Raw genomic sequence first — 26,381 nt, 5'->3', positions numbered from 1 at the left:
TGTAAGAAAGTAGTGTTTCGTAAAGATTGCTCCTTTTTGCATTTTCAATAGAAATTGGATCATCACAATTGCTGATGTTTGAACTAGTCACACTAGTAGTAGCACTTTGAACAGAGTTACTGTCGAAAATTAGTTGGTTTTCTTGATCACAAGAAAGTACTGTTTCTCTATCGGAAACAATCTCTCTACCTCCCAAGATAGGAGTAATGTTTGTGTAAGCACTACTCTCCTCAGATCCCACTTGTGGGATTATACTGAGTATGTTGTTGTTGTAAGAAAGCAGTGCTTCATAAAGATAGCTCTTTTTTGCATTTTCACTTGACATTGGATCAGTACAGTTGCTGGTGTTTGAACTAGTCACACTAGTAGTACTACTTTGAACAGAGTTGCTGTCGAAAAATTGACTTTCTTGATCATAAGAAAGTAATTTTTCATAAAGATTGCTCTTTTTTGCATATTCACTTGAAATTGGATCATCACAATTGCTAATTACTTCACTAGTAGTAGTACTACTACTAGTACATGTGGAATCAGCTAAGTAATCCAGGCTTTTTTCCTTTGCGACTTTCTTGATCTTGAGAAGATTCCTAATCCGTAAAGCAAGAGGAGAATCTTGAGAAACACAAGTTGTAAGAAAGTTGGTTCGTGTATTTGATCCACGAAGAAGAACAGCAGCTTGATCGTAAGCACGAGCAGCTTCTTCAGCAGTTTCATAAGTTCCAAGCCACATTCTTATCTTTTGTGTTGTGTCTTTAATCTCAGCTATCCATTTTCCTGATGGCCTTTGTCTTACACCAACAAAACTATTAGGCCCTTTGCTTCGTTTTCGCCCTTTGAATTTTGTTGCTTTGTTTAGTGAAATTGCTTCTGTTTGCTGATGTTTTTGGAAGTTAATTTCCATTGTGGAAACAAAAAAGGAGTAATTCAAGTAGTAGTAGAACAAAGTTGTTTACATGTCTTTGTTCTTATTGTTTGCTTGTTTATATATAAGTTGTGAGATATTTATAATCTTTAAAAGTTTGCTTCTGTCTTGTGTTGTTTTCTTGTGTTTGTTTTGTAGTTGTTGATATATTCTGATTCCCTTTTTTTATGTTCAAATGGAAAGAAAGATAGACTCATTCCTCTGTATGTTGTAGACCTTTTCTTCATACTCTTCACTCGTCTCGATTTATGTGATATAGTTTGACTTCACACAGAGTTTAAGAAAGAAAGATTTTTGCAATTTGTGGCCTCAAACAAGTCATAAATGTTTGTGCGACTATAAAGTTATTTTTTTTTGACCGACTAAAAGAAAAGTGTGTCGCATAAATTGAAACAGAGAGGAAGTATGTATTTTTGTGATTGATTTTCTCCAAGATTTTTTGACTTTATAATACTTGACAATGTTCTTTACTGTTTACATGTGGTTGGTTTGACTTTTCATCCAAAAGTTTGAGTCAATTTCTTGTTTACATGGATTCATCCTTGAAAACATTGAAAATTTCCAAGTCCTTAGTAGATTATATTTGCTAATCACTGATGAGTGTGGTAAGGAGAAATGGTTTTTTTAAATCCTAAATAGGGTCTCAGGTTTGAAATCTTCTGTATACTTTCTCGATTAAGCTCATCACATAAGGTTTGTTGATTCTCATGTGTGATTACAAGATTTATTTTGTGCGTATTCAAAGAACTGAGAGTTTTTCTTGTTATCGAAAAGAACAAAAAATATGAGTTTTATGATTTATAATAAATTTTCTTTTTGAAAATTTCGAGGTTGAAAAACCTGAATGTATTGGTTGATTTGGTTTATATCAGACATGAATGGTTTGGTTTGGTATTTAAGAAATCCGATCCAATCCGGTCTATGTACAACCCTAATATATGGTTCTTTTCACAAGAAATTGATAAAATATAATATAACAATATCGTTATAAAGTTATTTTCTTTTATTCAAATTGTAAAATTGGTGACCAAAGAATCCTCCATTTTGTTACATTCAAAGATGCCATTTTGATCCTTTTGCCAGAAAACGCCAAATTTGAACTTTTGCTGGGAATCATAATATATTACAATTTCAAATTTTAATGATTAAAGTGGAATATTGTCATAAGATTATTCGTAAATCTTGTTTAGCTAAATACTCAAGGAAAATATAATTTATAAGAGAAGACTAAACATCTTTTTCAAGTGTTGTCATCCATAGATTTCAAATTTTGTTTAGCCTAATAATGCCAAATTTTCACTTTTGCTGAGCAATCATATTCTATTACTATTTACTACTATATTTTTATAAGTTTAAGATTTTAAGCAATTGGTTAGCTAATGGACTAATGATGTTATAATAAATTACAATTATAAGTATTTAAGTGTGATCTAGTGGTCAATGAAGTAAGTTGCAAAATCATGAAATTTGTGATTTCTTAACGTTTATCATCAACATATACCTAGTGAATGGTTGATGGTATACCATATATACCATCAACCGTTTAACATAGTGAAAAACATGAAGTTTAAATATCAATATCTTGATTAAGAGATTAAAGAAAGTTTCAAGATTAAGTGGAGTTAGAGATTTTTTTTATTTTTTTATTTTGTGGTGTGGGTTGGAAGGGGGTCGGATTAGAATTAATTAATCATTTTAATTAACTAATTAAGAGATAATGATGTAACTAAATTAATTATAGACAATGTAATCCTGCAAAGCTTGCTCTTATTTCATCACCCAACAAAAAATTCTCTTTTTTGTTACATTCAAAGATTCCATCAATCCTTCTACCAAAAGACTCCAAATTTGCACTTTTGCTGAATCCTTAAAATGATTATATTTTAAAATTAAAAAAAATAAAAAATATATAAATTATAACATAAGATTAAAACATCTTTTTCAAATGTTGTCATACCTTAGACTTATTGACTTTATATTTTTATTTTGTTGAACCCACAATTGTACATATTGGAAATATGTCCCTTTGGTATTGCACTTTTGATCCTTCGATTATTGATAAATTTTAATTTCGATCCTTCAAATAATTGCTTAAGCATCTAGAACATTCATTAACTAAAACATGTATTTTTGGTCCCTTATTATAGAGTATGTGGATTTTAGACTATATTGTACCAACACTATCCTCAAAAATAGAATAGCAATACAATTTTTTTCAAGGATAAATGATTCTTTTTACTTATACATATTAGAAGTACCTATTAATGAAGTCTGTGATCATCTCATCTATAAGCTTAAGTTGTTAGAGAGAGCACACTTTTATCATTTAATTGTATTCTCAACAAGCCCCCTCACGTGAGGTCTACTCTAATACCATGATGAAGTGTGTGACCATCTCATCAAAAAGTTTAAGTTGTTAGAGAGAACACACTTTTCTCATTTGATTGTATTCTCAACACTCCCCCTCACGTGAAGTCTACTCTGATACCAGGATGAAGTATGTGATCATCTCATCTAAAAGCTTAAGTTGTTAGAGAGAGCACACTTTTATAAGGGCTGAAGGCTGGAACGCGCAAAGTAGATCGAGTACTTGTCGTGTGACCCGTTGGTCCTAAGCAATGTCTTGCGTAAAGCAATCATTTTATTGTATTCTCAACAACTATCTCACTCGTAGATAGATACATGGTTAATTAGTAGCTTCAAGAATATTGAGTCGAACCTCTTTCCTCACAATCAAATGGCTTTCAGCTTCGGGAAAACATTTGCTCCGGGTTGCTAAACACAGATGCTGACTAGCTTCACTGCATCACAATGTTTCCAATTTCCCACACTTATGCACATAAACAGCATTTGGATCAAGAATTCATAAAAGTGAAACTAAACAACAAATAGATGAACAATTCTCACTGATAAAGAACTTTGACAGACTTCACTTGATCTTTTTTTCTATATATATCTACAAAAGAATGAATGTGTCCTGCTTTACAAATCTATGGGAGTTTGTCAAGCATGATCAAGAATAAAAAATGATGATAAAACTTCGCGAACAAAAATTGCAAGAGTTATTTACTTTATCCTAACTACTAACCACAGTATTTTTGCATTTCTTCTACTGGTGGAGTTGATTGAAAGAATACTGATGATTCAGGACCAGTACGTCTTCTGTCTTCAGTTGCTTCGATAGAAAAGATGCTAGGAGGTCTAGCATATTTTGGTGGAGTTTGAAATGTAGTAGTTCTTGGAGACAAACACACGTCCTCCATAACACGAAATTGGAGTTCTGCTGGATAGTCCCTCATACATCCGATTCGAGGTCCAGCTCCTGTTGTCCATCTACAAGATAATTGATGAGCTAACTGGAATGATTTTGTTCTTCTATGTGTATCTATTCTCTTCATTATCTTTTCTGTAGGGATAGTTTCTTCGTAGTCTTCTTCATCTTCATCGTCGAATAAATTCAGCTTTGAAACTGATAGTTCTGTATCTGATAAATATTCCTCTGCTGTTTCATATCCATCTATTGGAGTATCCAAAGGCTGTATGTTGTCTTTTGATCCATCTCCCGACTGGACGGACTTAGTGAATAACTCAAATGTGTCTTCCCTTGGTGGTATTTCGACTACCATTTTGGGTTTTGATCCTTGGGATCGTCTTGACAACGGAATTGGATTTTCTGTATCCTTGCAATATTTTGTAGTAGGATTAGTCTTCTCCCGGTCTGAGCATTTGGCGTTGCTCTCTTCATTGGCTTGGCTAAAATCTGGTGCGGATAAGCTGTTACGAAGGCCTAAACCACCTTCCTTCCTACAAAAAGTTGCTTCCTCCCCATCACACGGGGATTTCTGCATAACAAGGAGTAAAGTTAACAAGTTAAGCCATGACTAATTGATAGGTAAATGCGATAAATGTTACAGCTGAGTTGTTATTAACATGAAGACTTTCTAATTAGCTTGACGGCTTCTTCTCTTGCGCCAGTCCCTAACACTAACTTCATTTGAAAGAATATAAAGTGTGTCTTTGCTTATACTTAAGTTTTGATCATTCAAGAGAAATGCAGCAATCCTGTATGGGGGCGCGGGAAAAAGAGAAATGTTGTATCCTACCTGAATAATAGTGACATCAATGTTGTGTTGTTCAAGAAATGTCATAAATTCTTCGAAATTCTCCCTTGTTGGAAGATAATGTCCGCTGTGTGGCCAGACAGCCTAGATTATGTAAGAAGGTTTCGAGTCATTAAAACCAATTTTAAGAAAAAACTTGCTGCAGGTTTCGGAAGAATTATGACGTTCTACTGGATCCATACCTTTAGAATACCATCTTCTATGACTAATCTGCCTGCAGATAATGTAGCTCCACCAGCTAAGAAACTTGAATGCTGAAATGAGCCTTTTTGCTTCATCCCAATGTATAAGTCCTTCGACACGCTTAGCACAAAGATCCACTTGGCTTCTTCTGATCCTCCCCTCGTATCAAGAACCCTCCCGCTTTGCTTGTAGATGAATTTTCCACCCACAATTACAACTTCATATGCCTCCCTCTCTACCTGAAATTATACATAAACTGGTGAGTTGCATTAAAAACGTATTGACTTTCGTCTTAACTCATGCAGTTAAAGAATTATAATCTCCTTAGAAATGCAAGTATCATTACCTATATTGAACAATTTACTCTCAGAATTGAACCAAAAAAACATTAATCGAACCTCACAAGTATCTAATGTCCATTATGCACGATAAACAACCGTAGATTTGAACACCTTTTCTGTCAAATGATAACCTTTATGCCCGATAGAAAGAAGACAACTCACCGGACCAAGATACTTGATGCATTGTTGATGAAGTTTTGATCTAGGGCACTTCTCAAGATTTACCTCTTTACCTTCACCTATGTCCAACCTGCAATATTCGAGAGAAAAACGTCTAGTTTAGTGACGTTGAAACTGAAATGAAGTTGTTTGTTTGAATTACTTGTTGATCCAAGAAAAACTCACCAATAGAAGAAGGGTTGTTTACTGTCAACTTGGAGCCACTTGGTGTAATAAAAATGAAGATTATGACCATAGCGATGTCTAGGATCGATCTGTTTCACAGTCAAGAAAGTAAATCAATGAAAATCTCACAAAAATGAGAATTCATGACATTTTAAAGTAAACTTTCTGGGAAAAAAGTGCTTACTGCTTCAAGCCAATGCTGTAAAGCAAGCTTACAGGCTTTTTCATCTTTCGACAGACCTTTACCGACCTACCAACACAGACAAAGTCCTAAGTATAGCACAGCTTAAATAAAGATTCTGAAATGGAGTTTGCAATCAAGTGATACCTTAGCAGCTCTTGTTAAAGCTCTTGACCAACGAGAAAAGGCGGTTTGGGGTTTCTCAATGTCAAAGAATGATATCGAGCTATGCTTGAGTTCAACGGAATCTAATACCTTCCACCTGTAAATTACAACCAGAGTATGCATTCAGTTATGAAATATCATGACACAGCTCCGTCATAAAACATTGCTATTCATAAATGTTTAAACTACTATACCATCTCTGCTCAACCAGAATAGCACAATCTGCTAGTCGTCTTCTAGTACGAAAACTTTTGTATGTTTTCTGCAACTTCACTGCAGCCTCATCTCTTTGTTTCTCACATACCAATGGTATCATTTTAGTGTTTTCATCAGGCATGTTATGCTTTTCTTCACTGCTCATAAGGCTGTCTGATTGACTCATCGTCTTCTCATCGTTATCAAATGAAGTCAGTCCAATCCTGGCCTCTAATTCCCTCCTTTTATAGCTAAGAGTTCCCTCAAGAATCATCTTTCCAGAACTGTAAGACTTGTGCATTTTTGGTTGTTGAGGATTTTGGTCATTGAAATTAATAGCCGGTAAAGCATTCTTCGTAGCATCACTTCCAAAACTCAGTGTTCTCACTAAATAAGACTCGAATTTAGTATCTGAATCGTCAAAATTTGCGAAAGGACATGAATATGTTATTCCCATATCCCTGTCAAAAACTTTATACAAGTTCCCCGAAAACAAGAAAAAGAAACTACCTCTGCAGAAGTAAAGACAATGCATCAGACACTAATTTCATCAATGCTTTTCAGGTGATGACACTCTTATGATGATACAAATGAAATTACAATACTCAAAAGAAAGCAACATTACCAAAGAAACATAGAGTTTGCATAACCTCGAACGTGACAGAATAAGAGGAAAGCCTAAAGGGTATAACATTACAATTTGCAAGAGATGCAAAGGGATTATAACCTCCTCATTTTAGGGGTAATGAAAGCTAATCACCATTGAGACAGAAGAAGATTTTGAATTTTAGCTACGAAGAGTAGATTTGATATGAATGCCTCAAGAAAGCGATAAAACAATATTTGTTCCCAAACAAAAAATTCATGGAAAGCAACTACAACAGATCCATTTCGACAGATGAACACCAAAATATTTGTCCCCAAACAAAATTTTCATATAAAAAAACTACAACGTCTGAAAAGTAGTTCTTTTTAAGATCCATTTTGACAGATAACCAGGTGCAAGTTGGCCTGAGCACCACCATCATCAGAAAATAAAATGCAGAACACCAATGATGGAGAATATGTGTTTTTCTCAAGGAATGTAACAGGTTGAAGATAACACAACATCCACTACAGAGTAAAAGATTGAATATTATGATAAAACCATGAATCAAGAAGAGTTTGCAAAAATGTAGAGAATGATACTATTCCATCAAATGATCAAAACAACAAAATGCAATCTTTTTACAATAAATCAAGAAAGAAAGGAAAAGGGTACACATATTTACCAACCAATAACAATGAAAATGACAAATTGAGTAACACACCTCAAAATTCACAATAAAACAAGAAATGTATTAAGGGGGTATTACAACATCTTGGGCTAGCACTATCGACAAGGGGTTGCTCAGATGGTAAGCACCCGCAACAACCTCCACCTAGCAAAAAAGGTAGGAGCTTGTATCGAGGGTAAAAACAAAAAAGCTAGCAACACATACTAAAAATGACAAATTAACTAACACAACAAAACAAAAACATGAAAAGGGAACAAAAATCCAACTTTAAAGAAAAAAGAAATGCATTAAGAGAGTATAACAACATTTTACCTAGCAATACATCACAATAAAACAAGAAATGAAAAGGGTACAAAAATTTCACCTTTTTTAGTACAAAAATATCCACCATGACAGAAAAAGCTTGAATCTTGTGAAGCAAAATGTGAATGAATGGAACACAAGAAAGTGAAATATTAAAAAAAAAATGGCAAATCAAATGGAAAACAATTTGAGGGAGAGAGCGCAAAATATGGGGATTTGAACAATTCAAAGGACTATGCTCACAGACACTAATTTGTATATTGAGATCTCAAAATGTACATTGACTGTCCTTTTTGCTTATTCAGTCCAAAAATTATAACAATATTTATAGGCAGATAAAATGAAAAATAAAATAAATTGTGTCAGTAGAATAAAATAGTGAGTGTACTTTACAACCATGCATGTGTCGTTTTTCTTGACCACATAAAGGAAGTTTCCGACCAATATACAACAACAACATGTAAGTGTGATTCTGCGAGTTGAGTTTGCGAAGGATAGAATATGCATATATCTTGAAGAAAGATTGTTTTCAATTGACACTCGATAAATTTCAGTCTAATATATGACACATTAATCAACCAAAAGAGAAATTACGTACATTGATAGTGTAAATTATTTTTATAATATGTGGATTTTATAGTTGTAACAACATTTTACAAGATCAGTTATTGAGACTATCGTCATTGTATAGAACTTAAACTAAGAGTCGTTGGATTGACTTAAAAGTTGGTGAAATTTGTTTTTTAAAATATTTTTAGCTTTTGAAAGTGTGTTGCAAAAATAAGTTAAAAGTAAAAAATAAAACTCTCCCTATTTTTTATAATTTTTGAACTTAAAAGTCATCTAACTTTGATTTTAAAAGTTATTTTTTTAAAATGCTACTTTTTTAAGTCAAACCAATCAGGGCTCTAAGCCTCTAACTGTGATGTAATTAATTAAGTTAATACTTTTTTTTTCATTTAATCTTTGCTTCTTAAAATACACTAAGATGAAGAAAATAAATATTAATTATTGTTTTATATAGCTTCTGTTATCTTATTATTATACTATCGCTACTATTTTCTTCGCTACTATATTTGTTTTAATTTACAAACTTATTTTCTTGACATATTTTTTTTAAGCGGATAATTTATCAAAAACAATTTCTTTATCTTCCACAAGAATAACATTACGTAAGCACCATTAGTAAGTCACCGGCTTCTACATAGTGGTGAGATGAGCTTTATTATTTGCCGTACTCAAAAAATTGACTGACATTGTACAGCTAGCTGACTTGCATATATACTCGTTTAAAAAAGAATGACCTTTTAATTTCAATTTTTCACGTGACATGTTTAAGACCACAAGATTAAAGGACAATTTCGTATATTTGATATAACTTTAATTTAAGATTACAAGATTCAAAAGTCTTTTTTATTTTCTAAAACTCCGTGTCAAGTCAAACTAGACCACTTTTTTTTGAAACGGAGGGAGTATATTTATAGTAATATAATATTACTATCGTCGTTCGCTGCAACTTCCATATTCCACCGGCACCGACTTATGGAATATTATTGGGTAGATATTTCATCTGCATTTTTCTATATAAAAGTCATCGAAAACGGCAAAATACACAGTTGTTGTCTGTCAAGTTTCTCATAGAAAATGAAGAAAAGATCTAACATACTATAGGTATAGTACTTTTTCCGTACGTAAAACTTTTTAAGTATCTTAAATAAATATATTTTAGACGTGGGATCGATTTAGCAAATGCTACATTTTGTTTGTCATGAGATGATCACAAGATTAGACTAGTTATTTTACTAATAGAATGTAAGATCCTCTTATTTTGGTACTATCTCCTTTTTTTTTTTTAATCAGTTGAACTGTTTTGTCAATATTTTGCGATTATCCTGAAAGGGCTAGAATTCTAATTTTGTGTCAGGACCTACGTGTCAAGAGACAATCTCAGATAGATAATTTTTATGGGAGCGTAGGCATCCCAAAAGGTAATGGAAAGGTTTCCTCACAAAGATTAGCCCTCGAGTGCAAAGGCAGAAGGGACGAAAAGTTGGCCTTAGTGATCCGACGATATCGAGTGGAAGGGCCGTCGCTCAACAGATAAAAGTTAGTCTGGGGATAATAGGTTGATCTTCCCTAAGAGCTCACTGAAGGTTTGGCACCTTGATAACGGCTCTTTGCCACCTGGGGTTGTAGTATGTTCCAGGGTTGTTCATCCATTAAAGTAATATGTATACGTGAGCTGGGTTCAAAACATCGCGAGACTGCTCGGTCCATATCTGTTGTAGACTCGTTAGAGTATTGAGAGGACATTTTCCTAGTATGAGAGGACCAAGGAGGATGCACTTTTGGTGTATCAGTTATCGTGCCCATGATAAACGCTAGGTAGCCAAATAACTGCTCATGAAAACATCTAAGTAGTAAGTCAACTCCAAAATGAATGCACTCGTACTCCAACTTGCTTCTATCTAAAACTCAATACATTGTAAACACCATAAATGAAAACTAATTAGCATAGTCTGACTTTCTTATGTACATGTTATTTTCTTCTGATCTCATATGGGGAATTATATTGATATATTATTGTTATGGTTTATTCAGTTTATATAGTCGAGCCTTTTTTGTAGATCTAGTTTGCCTTCAAACCTAAATCTCATACCTAGACCTTTTTTTTGCATGTAGTTCTTTACAAGTTCATTAAAGGGTCAAAACTCTTCCTATTAAATGAAGCACACTTCCTTTTAATATACTTTTTTTTTCCAAATGATATATACTTATATTATAGGAAAAATTGTATGAAATAGCAAACTATTAATTCAAATTATATGTTATAGCCATAGTTTATTTTATTTGTAATTCACAGCAAACATTCCATTTTTTTGTCATATGATTCGGTATACAATTACCCATTCGGTATACAAATGTATAAAATGCGTTTGTGTTTGTATAAAACGAGAAAAAAATGTATATACAAATACAAATACATATATTTTCGTCCTATACACTTATAATTATACAAATACAGGTCTTATTATATAAATTACAATGTATAAATGAATTTATACAAAATTGAACAATTTGTATAAAATTAGATGTATCTAGCGAATTATACAAATCAAAAGCTCCATAGCAAACATAAAATTTGTTATGGAGCGTAATTATGCAAACTATAGTTATAACATACAAACATAATTTTTATGTTTGCTATATATGAAAGTTGCTCTATATTATATTATAGCTAAAATGACATATAAATTAAGAGCGAATTGTTGTGAAAACAACTTAAAATCAATCTTGTTTAAGTAATGCTAGAACCTAGTGTTTACGAAGTATATATATTATGTTTTTCTTTCTACATTAGCCTCTCCTCATTTATAAATAGTTCAATTATATTCGATGCCTAAAAATGATTAAGAACTATACATTAATGGGGCAATTATTATTTCTTGATAAGATGCTGCGACTTAATCAAATTTCCAAAAAGGAATTTTCAACCTTTACATTAAATTATAATTATTGTTAAGTGATAGATTTGTGTAGGTAAGATATATGTGTCCCATTTAGTAATTTGGTGTAGACATTTAGTGGGGCCAGAAATTAAATATACTTAGGTATAACTTGAAGCATATCTCTAAATAATTGAAAATGTCCAATTATATCCTTGAATAATTGTACGTGATTCAATAAATAGAATATTTTTTCAAAAATGAAAATCATTAGTGATAAGATATTTAAGATTGAAGATACTCCATCTAAGTGAAGGTTTCCTATGTGACTTAGTTTGACTTAATACAAAATTTAAGAAGGATTTTTTAGAAAAAAAATAATTGTGGTCTAAAGTATGTCATAAATGTTTGTGTGAATATGATTCATTTTATTAAGGGTAAAATGAGTATTATAAAGTTAAATTATTACTAATTATAGAAATGTATGATTCTTTTTATCAGCGGACTAAAAAAGAAAATGAATCAGATAACTTGAGATAGAAAGAGTAGGAAAATGTATCTTTGACCCATTAAGTAATAATAAATGCATTTTGGACTAATCTATTATTGGCAAGGGGTATCTTCGAACCAAATTATTAATTGAGGACATTTCTGCTTATTTCATGTAGTGACCATTATTTACCTATTTGATTTACCGAAAGATAATACTTTTATCAAATATAATGATTAATTGACGAAGATAACAAAGAAGTAATTCAATTATTAACAACCACCAATGAATATGGTGCAACACATGTGAGACTCTTTATTTAACCAGAGTTCTTAATTTTTAGCTCGAATATAAATTCTTAATTAAGCGTTTTTTTTAATGTATCCTACACAACGTGAATTTGGAATAGTTGAAGGACAACATCAAATTTGAATTAATCGGACTTCAATATGAGAACGTTTTCTCAAATGGACTTTATGTCGTACAAATTTAAATTAGTCAAGTTGCAATATAGATACCGAAAAATGAAAAACAAAATAGGTTATTACTCCCTCCATCCCATATTAAATGAACATCTTACTAAAACTATTCGTCACATATTACTTGATCACTTACTAAATTAGAATAGAACTAATTAAATCTTTCCCATTTTACCTCTGCTAATAATACAGTGTTTAGAAGTTCAAATAAATGTTAAAAATATACAAATTTCTTTTGTCAAGAGGTAATTAATATAAATTAAAAATAAAATACTATAGTTAATCGATCTATAAATAATTTTCTTAATTATCGTATAAAATAGAAAACGATTATTCTAACATAGTCTAAAATTTCTCCATTTGGTCCCTCCGGCAAAAGCCACATGGAAATGTGAAATGGATGAGTGACTGATAAGTATATAAGTAGTTATTAATAGTAACACAAAGCTTCTCTTCTTTTTCTCTTCTTTTTCCCCAAAATGAAAACTTCTACTGGAACGAACTCAATGCAATAAACCCTAAGTTGCCTGATTTATCTGTTCAATTTCGAGTAAGAAATCGGAAAAACTGAATCGAATCGTGATCGTTGATGGCGGTTTCCGAGGAAGAATCGTCGTCTTCATCCTCTGCCGGTAGCAGCAAGTCCCGATCATATGCTTCTCGTGGTGCTAGTTATTTGGCTAAGACTGTTCTTAGAGGAAGTGTTGTTCTTCAAGTGGTTTATGGTCGTATACGCTCTCCAACTTCATACGATGTCGTTTTTGGCAAGGTAATAAGGTTTTCAACTTCATTTTGCAGATTAGTTGTGAATTTTTAATGCGTGAGATTTTTATGTTTTTGGAAATATTGGATTGAAATTGGCCTGTGCAAAGCAAAATTGATGTGTATAAGAACGTATGTCCGACTCGGGTTTCTTATCAAGGTAAGGTAATAAAGATGATTCATTGACTAGATATGATCCCATTTACTCTCGTTATTATATTATTTGTTGTTGCTACTGATCTCGTTAGCATTTTCGTTTTTTGTTTACTGCTGTATTTGCTTTGCGCACTTGTTTTTTTTTTAGATATTCTTTACTTGATTGGAGATTGCTTCTCTACCTTTGTAAGGTAGGGGTAGGGGTAAAGCTGCATACACTCCACCCAGACCCAACCGTGGGTTACACTGGGTATGTTGTTGTTGTTTGATTAGCTACAATAGGGAATTAGTCATGTATCATTGAAAACTTTAGCAGACTTAAAAGCTGTTACCCTGAATTGCTTAATCTAGATAGGGGCTCTTATCAAATATTTAGATTGGAGTATGTCTAAATATAATTTGAATGATGACTAGTGTATTTGAAAGTGTTGTGTAATGGAATGAGGATGATTGTTCCAAAGAGGAGGTTAGGCTTCTAGTTACCATTATCAAAAAAAAAGAGGAGGTTAGGCTTCCACGTACGCCCTGTCTTTAAATATGGGCTGACTTAGTAAAAGAACGACTATTCTGTGATTGATCATAGTTGATTGATCTATTTTTATCTTGAAAATAGACCCTTTTTTTATTTGCTCATGCAACTATTTTTGGGGTTCTGTCGGTCTTTTCGTAGTCTTTTCCCCATTCTGTTCTATTTCAAGCAAGTGGGTTGCACCAACTCCCTAAATCGGGAATGCTGCTGCACCACTATTCCCGTTTTAGGAATCCTCCAAATCTCTTTGTGAGACTCTCTTCTCCTTTTGATGTTTGAAAGGATTAATGTCCCTTTTGATGTTTGAAAGGATTGATGTCCCTTTTGATGTTTTGAAAGGATTGATGTCCCTTTTGATGTTTTGAAAGGATTGATGTCCCTTTTGATGTTTGAAAGGATTGATGTCTTATGAGGAGGTTTGTATTTATTAGAGGGAAGTGTCATGATTTAAACTCTTATGTTAATACCAATTCAACCATGATCCAGTTACTTGGTGGGATAATTTAGAGGGAAGAAGTAGAATAGCTGTATCTAGAAAGTTGTATTTCCACAGTTTCAAGTCAAAGAAATACAATTTAAGTTTGTCTACAAAGTTTTTAAGGACCCTTGTAATAACATGCTGTGACTTTCTTTTTTTCACATACATATCCAATCTCTAGAAGAAGTACTCTTTTTATTTTAAATTGCGGAAACAACCTCTTGTAGAAATGCAAATTAAGACTGTGTACATAAGAGCAATGTGGTCCGGTCCTTCCCCGAACCCTGCGCATGGGAGGAGCTTGGTGCACTAGGCTGTCCTTTTATTCTGTTTAATGTAACATAGTGCTGCCAGTTTGTCAGAATTTCTATCACAGAGACCTACTCTAGAGGGTTTTGACAATTTCACTGAGCTCCCCTGATTTTCAATAATACCGAAATCTTTCTATTTGGGATTTGTCTCCTTTACTTGCTGAAAGAGGTTGTTGGTCAAGTGTTTTTGTCTAAAGATAGAACTGGTTTACTCCCACTATGTTTTTTGGCCTGTGACACCTATTAGAAATTGGCGTTTCCCAAAATATAGAACTAACTAAAACTATTTAATACTAAGAAAGTTTATGTACCTTCCTCAACAGGCAAATCACTTCCTTTAGTAACTAGAGGAGTTTCCAGTTTGGTATCTGCATACTCAATTCCCTTATCCACCGGCCACCACCAGCCAATTCCAGTAATAGGAAGAGAAATCTACAAGAACAAGGTCATATTGAGCTTATCTAATCCCCCGACTTTAACTTGACCTCACTGCATATTGGTGGCTTAAGTTCTCCTAGAGCATACACTGCACCTTGAATCAAAAGCAAATTGAACTTTCTGTTGTTTAGAGAATTAGTACCAGTGGAAGGAGATCTGATATCAAATTGTCTGAATAATGGTATTCCAACCAAACAATGTCTTTATCAGCAGCAGAGTGTAAACAAGCTATATATTTCTTGAGATACGGAAATTCTGCTTACATATTCCTATCAGGTAGGACCAGTTAATTGCATGATGGTTATATAAACTTTGTTTTCGCTTTTGGCAAATGGGGAGGGAGAATGCAAATTATCTATAGGCAAAACCTTGAATGAAGTGTGAGATCTATTTACTCTATCAATAGCTAAGCTGGAGTTGGTCTATAGGGAGAAAAAAAACTGAACGTTGTTGTCACAAGAGTTGCAAAACCTTATGGAAACCCTAATATTCGTTCAAAATTTATAGTTGGTGAACTGAAGTATAAAGTTTGTGATAAGAATCGGGTTACTTGAATAAACAAGAAAATAATGTGGAAGCGAAAATACGAAGATTAAAGACAGGAATTGAAAGATACGTGAAATTCAATAATAAAGTCCCCAAATTTCAAGATGAAGTGCTAAGAACCCTAATTGATCTTAGTATTCAAAATGAGTGGATTAGAATTAATTGTGATACTAATAGAGTCAATTCAAGAACTTAGATCAAAAGTGAACTAGACTCCTATTTTGAAGAAATTAGAGACAACAATTAGTATAATACTAATTACATACCTTCTTTTATTTACTTTAATAGAAACCAAAGATATGAAGTTAAGAATTAATCTTACCTCTTAAAGAATCGATCTTATAAGGTTGTAAGCTAAATCCATATCCACCACCCATGGCGGCGGAGCCAAGATCTCTGTTGAAGGGGTTCAAAGTATAAAGAAGCAAACACATGAAAATTATAAGATAAAAATGGAGCAAGACAGGGAAGAAAAATATTAATCTTAACCCGCTAAATTGAACTTGCCTTTTCATGCCGCATTTAGCTTCTTCCTACTTTTACCCTGCTCCGCTGAGCCTTCTTAAGATTCTTGTGCTAGCTATGGCACATTTATTTTCTCAAGATGCGGCTCAAATGCATACACTATAAGTTCTTGCAAGAACTGTTTGTTACTACTCCAGAAAACCCAATATCTCCGGATCAACTTGATTTCAGAAGTACCAATCTCTATATCTTTTACTTGAAGACTTAACTTTTCTTATATTGAAGGATTGTCTGGCCTGGTCAAATTTAATGCTGATAATTACTGTATAATGAAACATTAATACCTATAGCATTAGCTTGTCGCGGATACTAGGAATGGCTTGTTTATATTCATGACGAGTCAATCCTACATGCAGCTGTTTTGTGCTGCCTAACTGCAGGAGGTATTTTTTCCTAATATTACTGTCTATTTTCTGCCTAAAGGGGATAACTAGGCTATATATATTGTTCACTGTTTTTATTTTGTTAAGATATGTTTTTTAGTGGCACTTGTATGTTCTCTTGATTTCTAGATGCTTGAATTATTGTATCTATGCTTATATAGCACAGGTGTGCTGTGTGCTGGATTGTTTATTTGATTGGATTCCTTACATATGTTCTTCAACATGCTGTTGAATGTTAGCTACTTGGTTGCAGTTTTATTTAGCAAGCTTCAGTGTGTGATATGACAACGGATTTTGATGCAGGAAACATCTATAGAATTGGTGATTATAGATGAAGATGGAGTTGTGCAATCTATTTGTGAGCAGCCTGTATTTGGCATAATAAAAGATATAGCTGTCCTTCCCTGGAATGAGAAGTTTCGTGTTGGAAGCCCACAGGTGTCTTAGATTGTTTTTCCGACTAATCCTTTATTTCTAATTTTTATACTTATAGCATTTTCCTTTCACTTTTTCTTTTAAATAGCTTCTGGGCAGGGATCTCTTGGTTGTTATTTCAGATTCAGGGAAGCTGTCAGTTCTCAGATTTTGCAATGAAATGCACAGGTTAAATTATTTTTCAACTGTATCTTTTTTCTTTTATTTTTGTTACACATAAAATGAGCAGTTATTTTTCTTTATCTTAATTCAACCAAGACACTCATTTTTTTCATTAACGGCTTACCTTTGCACCGTTCACATAGGTTTTTTCGCTGTAACACATGTTCAACTTTCGTCTCCTGGAAATCCTACGGATCAAATTGGAAGAATGTTAGCCGTTGATTCCAAGTAAGTTGTATTTTAGATGGATAGATGAAACCAATTAGATGGTCGGCAACAATTGAAATCAGTCACCTTGGCTACTACTTAGAGATTCTAGATGTCCTTGTTGGTAATTTCTCTCTCTGCTCTTTGCAGTGGTTGTTTTATTGCAGCTAGTGCATATGAAGACAGTTTGGTGCTTTTCTCCCGCTCTGCTTCAGCTGGCAGTGATATATTTGATAAGGTTAATATTGTGCATACATTTCCTTCTAGTCTAGATATATATGCTACTTAATAGCTTGAATAGCTTTGTTTCATCCTACTGATACTCTTTAAATAATGATACTAGAGAATCTTTTGTCCCACTGACAAGCAAGGGAAGATCGAGACTGCGAATGGTTTTACCAGTATCTGTGGTACCATATGGAGTATGTGCTTTATCGCAAAAGATGTTCAACCAAATAAGAATTACAATCCTATATTGGCCATTCTTCTCAATAGGTATGAATGATGATGAAGTTTGAAAGCTTAAGTAATTGTCAGAATGGCTTTGTGATGCAAAGTGGGTTTTCTTCTTTTATAGTTGCATATAACAAATCGTCATCTTATAATTTCTGGTTTGCTAGTATTGGTATGATGTTTCAAATTGGCCGTGCAGGAGGAGATCATATAGGAGCGAGATCATGTTGATTGAGTGGAATACGAAGGAGCATTCGCTCTATGTAGTATATCAGTATTCTGAACTTGGACCACTAGCACATCATATCGTAGATATTCCTCATTCTTATGGACTCGTGTTAGTACTTCGTGCTGGGGATGCTATAGTGATGGACTTTAAAGTTCCTCATAGCCCTTGTTTTGTTTATCGAATAAGTTTAAATTTTACCCCTCCTTCAGTTGAGGAGCAGAATTTTGTACGAGAGACTATTAGAATTCCAGATATTATAGACGAAGAAGGTATGTATAGTGTTGCAGCATCTGCATTGCTTGAGCTCAGCGATTTGAATAAAAATGACCCAATGAATATCGATGATGATAGCAATGTGAAGCCAGGTTCGAATTTCGCGTGCTCATGGAGTTGGAATCCTGGAAATGAGAACAGTCCTAGAATGATATTTTGTGCAGACTCTGGAGAGCTTTTCTTGATTGAATTTTTATTTGATTCTGATGGCCTGAAAGTATCTCTGTCTGATTGTCTTTACAAGACTCTACCAGCCAAGGCACTTTTGTGGGTGAGAGGTGGATTTTTGGCAGTTATTGTTGAGATGGGTGATGGGATGGTGCTAAAAGTTGAAGATGGAAGACTTGTTTATAGAAGTCCAATCCAAAATATCGCACCAATATTGGATATGTCGGTTGTGGATTACCATGATGAGAAACATGATCAAATGTTTGCCTGCTGTGGGATGGCACCTGAAGGATCTTTACGAGTTATACGTAGTGGCATCAGTGTAGAGAAATTGTTGAAAACTTCTCCCATTTATCAGGGTATTACTGGAACTTGGACAGTTAAAATGAAACTTGCTGATTCTTATCATTCTTTCCTTGTACTGTCCTTTGTTGAAGAGACGAGGGTGCTATCTGTTGGTGTGAGCTTTTCTGATGTAACCGACTTCATGGGTTTCCAACCTGATGTTTGCACGTTGGCATGTGGTCTTGTGGGTGATGGTCTGCTGGTGCAAATCCACCAGACTGCTGTGAGACTGTGTGTACCTATTGCTGCTGCACATCCAGATGGTATTGATTCGGCATCACCAACTTTCACGTCGTGGTCCCCTGATAATATGACAATAAGCCTGGGAGCTGTTGGGCCTAATTTGATTGTTGTTGCAACTTCCAGTCCATGTTACCTATTCATTCTTGGCATCAGGACAATATCAGTCCATCATTATGAAATATACCAGATGCAACATGTGAAATTGCAAGATGAACTTTCCTGCATCTCAATCCCCCAAAGACGGCTTGAGCAAACATCTTTTATCTCTAGAACTAGTAATACAAATGGAGTTCCTCTGGATTCTCTTCCGGTCGGATTGGACATCAGTAACATCTTCGTTATTGGTACACATAAGCCTTCTGTAGAAGTTCTATCATTTACTTCTGATAAGGGTCTGAGTGTTCTTGCTGTAGGGTCTATAACCTTAACAAACACTCTTGGAACAACTGTAAGTGGGTGCATCCCTCAAGACGTAAGACTTGTACTCGTCGATCGGCTTTATGTTCTTTCAGGATTGAGGAATGGTATGCTACTCAGATTTGAGTGGCCTTCTATCTCGGCAGTTTCCTCACTAGTCTCACCTGGCCTTCAGACTTTTGACAATTCTTGTATGGTTAATTGCACAAGTTCCTCAATTTTTGCATCTCAGAATTTTAGAACTCAACCTACACAAGTGACCAGTTTATTGGATAAGACGAAGGATTTTCCTGTTTATCTGCAGTTAGTTGCAGTTCGTCGGATTGGCATCACTCCTGTTTTTTTGATTCCATTATATGATTCTCTTGATGCTGATGTGATCGCTCTAAGTGATAGGCCCTGGCTATTGCAAACTGCAAGGCATAGCCTCTCGTATACTTCAATATCTTTTCCACCTTCCACACATGTTACTCCAGTTTGTTCAACTGAATGTCCCAAGGGAATTATCTTTGTTGCTGAAAACAGTCTTCATTTGGTAAGAAAAAAGTCCATGCTGTATTGATAACAAAGCTCAACATTGACATCTCACCTCCCTAGTTGCACATGTCATTTTTACATATTATATGTTGGATAGGCAAGTACAAGCCATATGAAGGGTGGCGTTCTTCTTGTTGCCTGCATATCAGGTTGATGGCATGACTTCCCTATCTCACCTTCCCCTCTCCCCCTGCCCCCCCCCCCCCCCCCCCAAAAAAAAAAAAAAAAGGAGGAGAGAGAGAGAGAAAACTAAAGAAACAGAGGTCGAGTGTGTTTAGTTGTATATATGGATCTTGGCCATTGTAAACCTTTAATATCAGACATCATGACCATCTTTTTGGTTTCAGGTGGAAATGGTGCCTAGTAAACGGCTTAATGTGCAGAAATTTCATTTTGGCGGTACTCCTCGAAAGGTTCTATATCATAGTGACAGCAGGTTGTTGCTTGTATTAAGGACTGATCTCAGTGATGATTTATGTTCATCTGATGTCTGCTGCATAGATCCTCTCAGTGGATCAGTGTTGTCATCCTTTAAGTTTGAGCCTGGGGAGATAGGAAAATGCATGGACTTGGTAAAAGCCGGAAATGAACAAGTTCTTGTTGTTGGAACTGGTCTCTCTTCTGGTCCAGCTATAATGCCTAGTGGTGAAGCTGAAAGGTTAGTGCCAACCTCTAAAAGGGTATAGCATTTTACCTCCATAAATCCACAATGTGTTTATTGTAATTGATTTTATTTTCTTCCCCAATAAAATATCTTTTCTAGGTAAATCTTTTGTTTGTCTGAAGGGTATACATTTTGATAATGTATACATGAATTGCATGTTTATTTTTTGTTTTAATAAAGATAACTTTTGACAGTACAAAGGGCCGTCTAATAGTTCTTTGCCTCGAGCAAATGCAAAACTCAGATAGTGGATCAATTGCATTTTCTTCGAGGGCTGGATCATCTTCTCAACGGACTTCACCTTTCCGTGAGATTGGTGGATATGCCGCCGAACAGCTGTCTAGCAGTAGTCTCTGTAGCAGTCCTGATGATAACAGCTGTGACGGGATTAAGCTTGAGGAAAGTGAAGCATGGCACTTAAGATTAGGTTATTCAACCACTTGGCCTGGAATGGTGCTTGCAGTCTGCCCTTATCTTGATCGTTTTTTCTTGGCCTCTGCGGCTAATTGTGTAAGTTGAAATAAATCTCACCTGTGGACTTTCTTGCAAAGTTAGTGTTACCTCTTTCTAAAAATATGTTGCTTCTTTTTTCATTCTCCCGGCAGTTCTATGTTTGTGGTTTTCCAAATGATAATGCCCAAAGAGTCAGACGCTTAGCAGTAGGGAGAACACGGTTCATGATCATGACTCTTACTGCACACTTCACTAGAATTGCTGTTGGTGATTGTCGTGATGGCATCCTCTTCTACTCGTATCAAGAGGTCAGTAGCTAGAGTTGATTTTTCTTTAAAAACCTCAGTTTCCTTGGGTTCTTTGTGTGTTGTTGGGCATTGATTTTTGTATTCCATTAGGTGGATGGAGAGCTGGAATTCCTTTTTCTAGGTTGTAGCTTGCAGGGGACATAATACTTATATTAGATTTCACCTCCTTGCATTGGTAGATTTGAAAACTTGTTGCCTTACAAGCTATCTTCCTCTGTCTTGTGGTCAGGATGCAAGAAAACTAGATCAAGTTTACTGTGACCCTGTCCAGAGGTTAGTTTCTGATTGCACTCTTATGGATGGAGACACAGCTGCCGTTTCAGATCGGAAGGGGAGTTTAGCCATTTTATCATGTCTGAATCACTTGGAAGGTAAATTCAACTTACAATATCTATGTAAAATCTGATTTTTAAATCATCGGAAAAGAAAGATCAGGATCTCTGTACATATTTACTGGCTTACGCTACCTTTTCTGTTATTTTTATTAGCTGAGATTCTTATGCACATCCTCATCATCTTGTTTCTTATACTTTCCTTCATCTACAAACAACAACATACCCATATTCCCACAAGTGAGGTTTGGAGAAGATAGAGTGTACGCAGACCTTACTCCTGATGAGATAGATAAACTGTTTTTGAAAGACCCTCGGCTCAAACAAGACATAACAAACCGTACATAGCAGAATGATCTGATATACTAAGCACAAGAAACAACATGTAGTAGCAACAATCGGAGAACAAGAAACTACGCGAATAATGTTAATATTATCTACCCACCAAGCCTCACCACAGGGAAGCGAGACAACCCTCAAATACCTTCTACCCTAATTCGTGACCTCCATATCCTCCTATCTAAGGTCATGGCCTCGGTAAGTTGGAGTTGCGTCATGTCTTGTCTTGTCATTTCTCCCCAATACTTCTTTGTCCTGCCTCTACCTCGTGTCAGACTCCCCCATGTTAACCTCTCACACCTCCTTACCAGGGCATGTGTACATCTCCTTTTCACTTGTCCAAACCATCTCAATCTCGCCTCCCTCATCTTGTCCCGGATATTTTCATTCCTAATCTTATCTCTCGTGTTATGCCTACACATCCACCATATCATCCTCATCCCTGCGACTCTCATCTACTGGACATGAGAGTTCTTAATGGGCCAACACTCCGCCCCATACAGCAGTCGGGCCAACTCTCCGCCCCATACAGCAGTCAGCCCAACCTTTTCTTCATCTACTAACTATTTTTTAATTTAACTGCAATGCTTGTTCTAATTTTTATTTTATTTTTTTAATCTGGCTTTGTTTTGCAGATAATTTCAACAGTCCAGAACGCAATCTAGCTCTAACTTGTTCATTCTACATGGGCGAGATAGCTATAAGAATTCGAAAGGTAAGCATTTGGCTGGAGTTTTTCTGATTTGAATGATGGGTTTAGACCATACTTGTCAAAGATGGTAATTTTTAAGCCCTATAATGCACCTTCCGATGAGTCTTCTTCTTGTTTGCCCTTATGAAGTAGTATAAATGATTTAAGCAAATCATATATAATACTTGTCGTTGGGAAGCAGAACTTTCCTATAGGAGATAATAGTTGGATGCCAATATGGTCATTTATGGTCCAGAAAGTTGATAGAATGAATATGATAGAATATGCAGAAGATGACTAATCCAACACAGGTATGAACTCACACGGAATTTATGGTAGACCAGAAAAGTCGATGTTAGCTGATATTTCATATGTCAAGGGATCTGAAAAGTCAAAAGTCGCCGTTTACTGCATTGCAAGGTCACGAACCACTGAACCAGTTACATAATCCTCTATTTTAACATTTATGTATTCTCTTAGATGATGCCCCTAGCTGAGAAAGAACCAATATGGTGCCCAGTGGTGTTGTGGGTGAGGTTCTGCTTAGACAAACATGATCAATTTCCCGGTTTCCGAATTTGATGCTCGAGGGAGATCGAGAGGAGAAATATTTTTTCTACTCTGTCCATCTATAGCAAATTGTCTGATTTCATTGTTTATTTACCTTTTTAGCTTTAAAACTTGTATTTTGTATTTTATATTTAACTTAAACAGTATTCAAGTTTTATTCAGATAATTCTTATACTTTATCTTAGTCAATTAAGTTAATTGCTTACATATGAATTCTTAAGTTAAGATTAAATGAATACTCAAGCACCTTTGCTTTAAAAAAGGAGAGAATATTTAGTGATATTGGCTTAACAAATCACAAATGATTTAATGGTTATTCTGCAATCTGCTTTGAGTTTTTCTTATTAGTTATTCCCACAGATTGCTAGCAGTTTGATGGAATGGGATATGAAGTTTGATGATTTGCAAAAAAAATTAACGCTGCAGCATCATTTCCTTGACTTAATTTTTGTGACTGCTTCAATTGATTTGAGCAATATTATCTGTTGCAGGGGTCATTCTCCTATAAACTTCCAGCAGATGATGCACTTAGGGGCTGTCAAGCTGCCAGCAATGTCGGTGACATATCACAAAATAGTATCATGGCTAGTACGCTTTTAGGGAGCATAATTATTTTTATTCCTCTTACTAGGTATCTTACAACATCCTGTCGAATTTATTGTTCAGGTCACCTGAAAAATTTACTGTCCATCTTCATCGGATGTGCTTTGGTCATTCCTCGACTCTGTACCTTGTATTTATCATGCATCTTTTTTCTTTTTTAGTCTATTATGTGAGCTGCTAACTTTTTGAAGTATGAATTCTCAGATAATAACATATAGGTGATTGCTTTAGTTCAAATCAGCTAATTCTCTTCATTGAGATGTTAAGTAGTTAATATATGCATTTTTAGATGTCCCAGCATGTTGGCTCTACTGCAGTATTAGAATGCCAGTGAGACTTCTCTTGTGAGATTTGAACTGATTGAATTCAACTTTTCTCTTGAATGGCTAGTATAGGGCATCCCAAGTTGGATTTTCCTGCCAGTAGTTTAGGAGTTATTAATCCCTCTTAAATACTGCAGCTGGTGTCTCTTTTCCTCTTACCCCACTCCTTCTGTCCTGCTGAAATGGGAGAGGAATCAGGGATTGGAAAATAGGAAGGGGAGTGGTCATAAGTAGTTTCTGGAGTGTATTGGTGCTCTGTTTTATCTATAAAAGGGAGATGCTAATCTGTTATTAAGAATGAATTACTCATAACATGAATCAAACGTTAAAGGACTTTTAAGTAAATGCCAAAATGTTGTATTTTCAATTGGCTTCATCTATTTTCTCTGCAAAAAATTACTGTTGAAGTAACTTTGAAAAGATTTACTTTCTCATAGGGAGGAATATGATCTCTTAGAAGCAGTACAGGCTAGGCTTGTCATCCATCCGCTGACCGCTCCTATTTTGGGAAATGACCATACTGAATACCGTTGTCGTGGGAGTACGGTAAGAGATGTAATTTTTGTTATAGATCTGAAGAACTTCTAGTACCTTTTATGTTTATTATTCTTATTTTGTATAATGTTTTGGAATAACATGGTCAATGAGGATTCATATAGCCTATATGCACGAGACTGAGGCATAATGAGGGTCAATCCACCAAGGGAATAAAAGTAGGAAAGGGCCATTGCTGACTGCTCAGTCGGGGGTGTGCTGGAATAGGGTTTACCAGTTCACACCAGGGAAAAAGAAAAGAGATGTAAACAGTGGAATTATCCCTCAATATTGCTTTCTGTAGTTCTCGTTTTCCTTGACAAATTATTTTAGGTTTGCAAGGCAGAAACCGGAGAACTATGTTTTTTATATTGCTGTTTATATATCCACCTGAAACTGTAACTCATCATTCTTGTGCTGGTCTTTTGCCTTTTCAAATTACAGGCTAGGGCACCTAAAGCTCTGGATGGTGATATGCTTGCTCAGTTCTTGGAGCTTACTAGTATGCAACAAGAAGCTGTATTAGCATTGCCTCTTGGCGCACAAAACACAATTATGTTCAATTCAAAGCAATCTCCTGATCCAATTACTGTCAATCAGGTTGTGCGACTGCTAGAACGCATTCATTATGCCCTGAACTGAGTATCAAGTTTTTCTTTGTCCTGATGCTTTGAGAGCTGTTTACTCGGTCTTTGATTGACTGCGAAATCAAGTTGCCTTTATCAGTGCCAATGCCTCTCTGTTCATATTTTTGGAAGCAAGCAAGGTGATATCTGTGATTGCCAGAAGATGTTTGGAGCTGGGTTTAACATTGTCTACATGCCAGGTTATTCTGGTTTGTTTGTCTGTTGTTGGGTTGGGAGCTAGGTTGTGTGGACTCTTCACTTTCGATGCTGCACCCATGTCGGATTCTCCAACAATACACTACTTTTGGAGAATCCGGCACGCAGCTGTTGACATTTTTAAAAGAGTCCAAACAACATAGGTTGGGGTGATGCCGAAATAATATTGCAGGGCGCCTCCTTCATGGTCATAGTCTGTACCCAGTTTTGTAGCTTCACTTAATTGTTGTAAATATATCTTCTTTTTTTTGGTCAGCGCTTTGATAGACAAAGTTATTCAATATTTATTTGATAAAATAATCGAGGTGCTTCAAAGAAAAAAAGCAAAATTAATACATGAACCTTGATTTAATTGGTCAAAGTAATCTTTCTACGTGTCATGATCACTTTGGTTAGTGTGGAGTTGCATGAGTGGAATGGAATTGAATGCAAGACTTCTCCAGGTACCTAAAAGAAATAAATGATCGTATGGAGGACATGTTAAGTCTCATTAACAAATAAATTATCATATCGAGGACTCTAAAATCGCCTAATTACCTTGTGTGATATGGTAAATTTGAATTTTTATATTACCAAAATATTCATGGGCTAACACATGAAAAAATTGTCTAATTCCTATAAATTGGCTATCTATGCCCAAAATATACTCTAAAAATTGTACAATTTTACGTACTGCT

At 35.0% G+C, this 26,381-nt stretch overlaps 2 protein-coding genes across 2 annotated transcripts; one reads left to right on the top strand and one right to left on the bottom strand.

Moving 5' to 3' along the window:
* Positions 1 to 3,992: 3,992 nt before the first annotated feature.
* LOC125806851 (IQ domain-containing protein IQM6-like) lies at positions 3,993 to 6,925 on the bottom strand. The gene is made up of 8 exons (XM_049486605.1): positions 6,453 to 6,925; positions 6,241 to 6,355; positions 6,097 to 6,162; positions 5,913 to 6,001; positions 5,730 to 5,817; positions 5,226 to 5,465; positions 5,026 to 5,127; positions 3,993 to 4,764 (listed from the first exon to the last, which is right to left on the bottom strand). Exons 1-8 carry the CDS (start codon positions 6,908 to 6,910, stop codon positions 4,006 to 4,008), a joined length of 1,917 nt encoding a protein of 638 aa, XP_049342562.1. The 5' UTR covers positions 6,911 to 6,925; the 3' UTR covers positions 3,993 to 4,005.
* Positions 6,926 to 12,948: 6,023 nt separating this feature from the next.
* On the top strand, positions 12,949 to 26,060 carry LOC125840980 (uncharacterized). The gene is made up of 15 exons (XM_049519970.1): positions 12,949 to 13,217; positions 16,880 to 17,014; positions 17,100 to 17,180; positions 17,319 to 17,401; positions 17,531 to 17,618; positions 17,724 to 17,875; positions 18,033 to 20,043; positions 20,393 to 20,703; positions 20,904 to 21,219; positions 21,315 to 21,470; positions 21,700 to 21,841; positions 22,777 to 22,856; positions 23,894 to 24,033; positions 24,766 to 24,874; positions 25,307 to 26,060. The coding sequence occupies exons 1-15, from the start codon at positions 13,038 to 13,040 to the stop codon at positions 25,502 to 25,504; spliced, it is 4,182 nt and encodes a 1,393-aa protein (XP_049375927.1). The 5' UTR covers positions 12,949 to 13,037; the 3' UTR covers positions 25,505 to 26,060.
* Positions 26,061 to 26,381: the final 321 nt, after the last annotated feature.

This window comes from Solanum verrucosum, unplaced genomic scaffold, assembly GCF_900185275.1.
Source record: "Solanum verrucosum unplaced genomic scaffold, falcon-dt-bn FXZP01000196.1, whole genome shotgun sequence".
NCBI lineage: Eukaryota > Viridiplantae > Streptophyta > Magnoliopsida > Solanales > Solanaceae > Solanum > Solanum verrucosum.
This window is presented reverse-complemented; position numbering and strand designations above follow the sequence as displayed.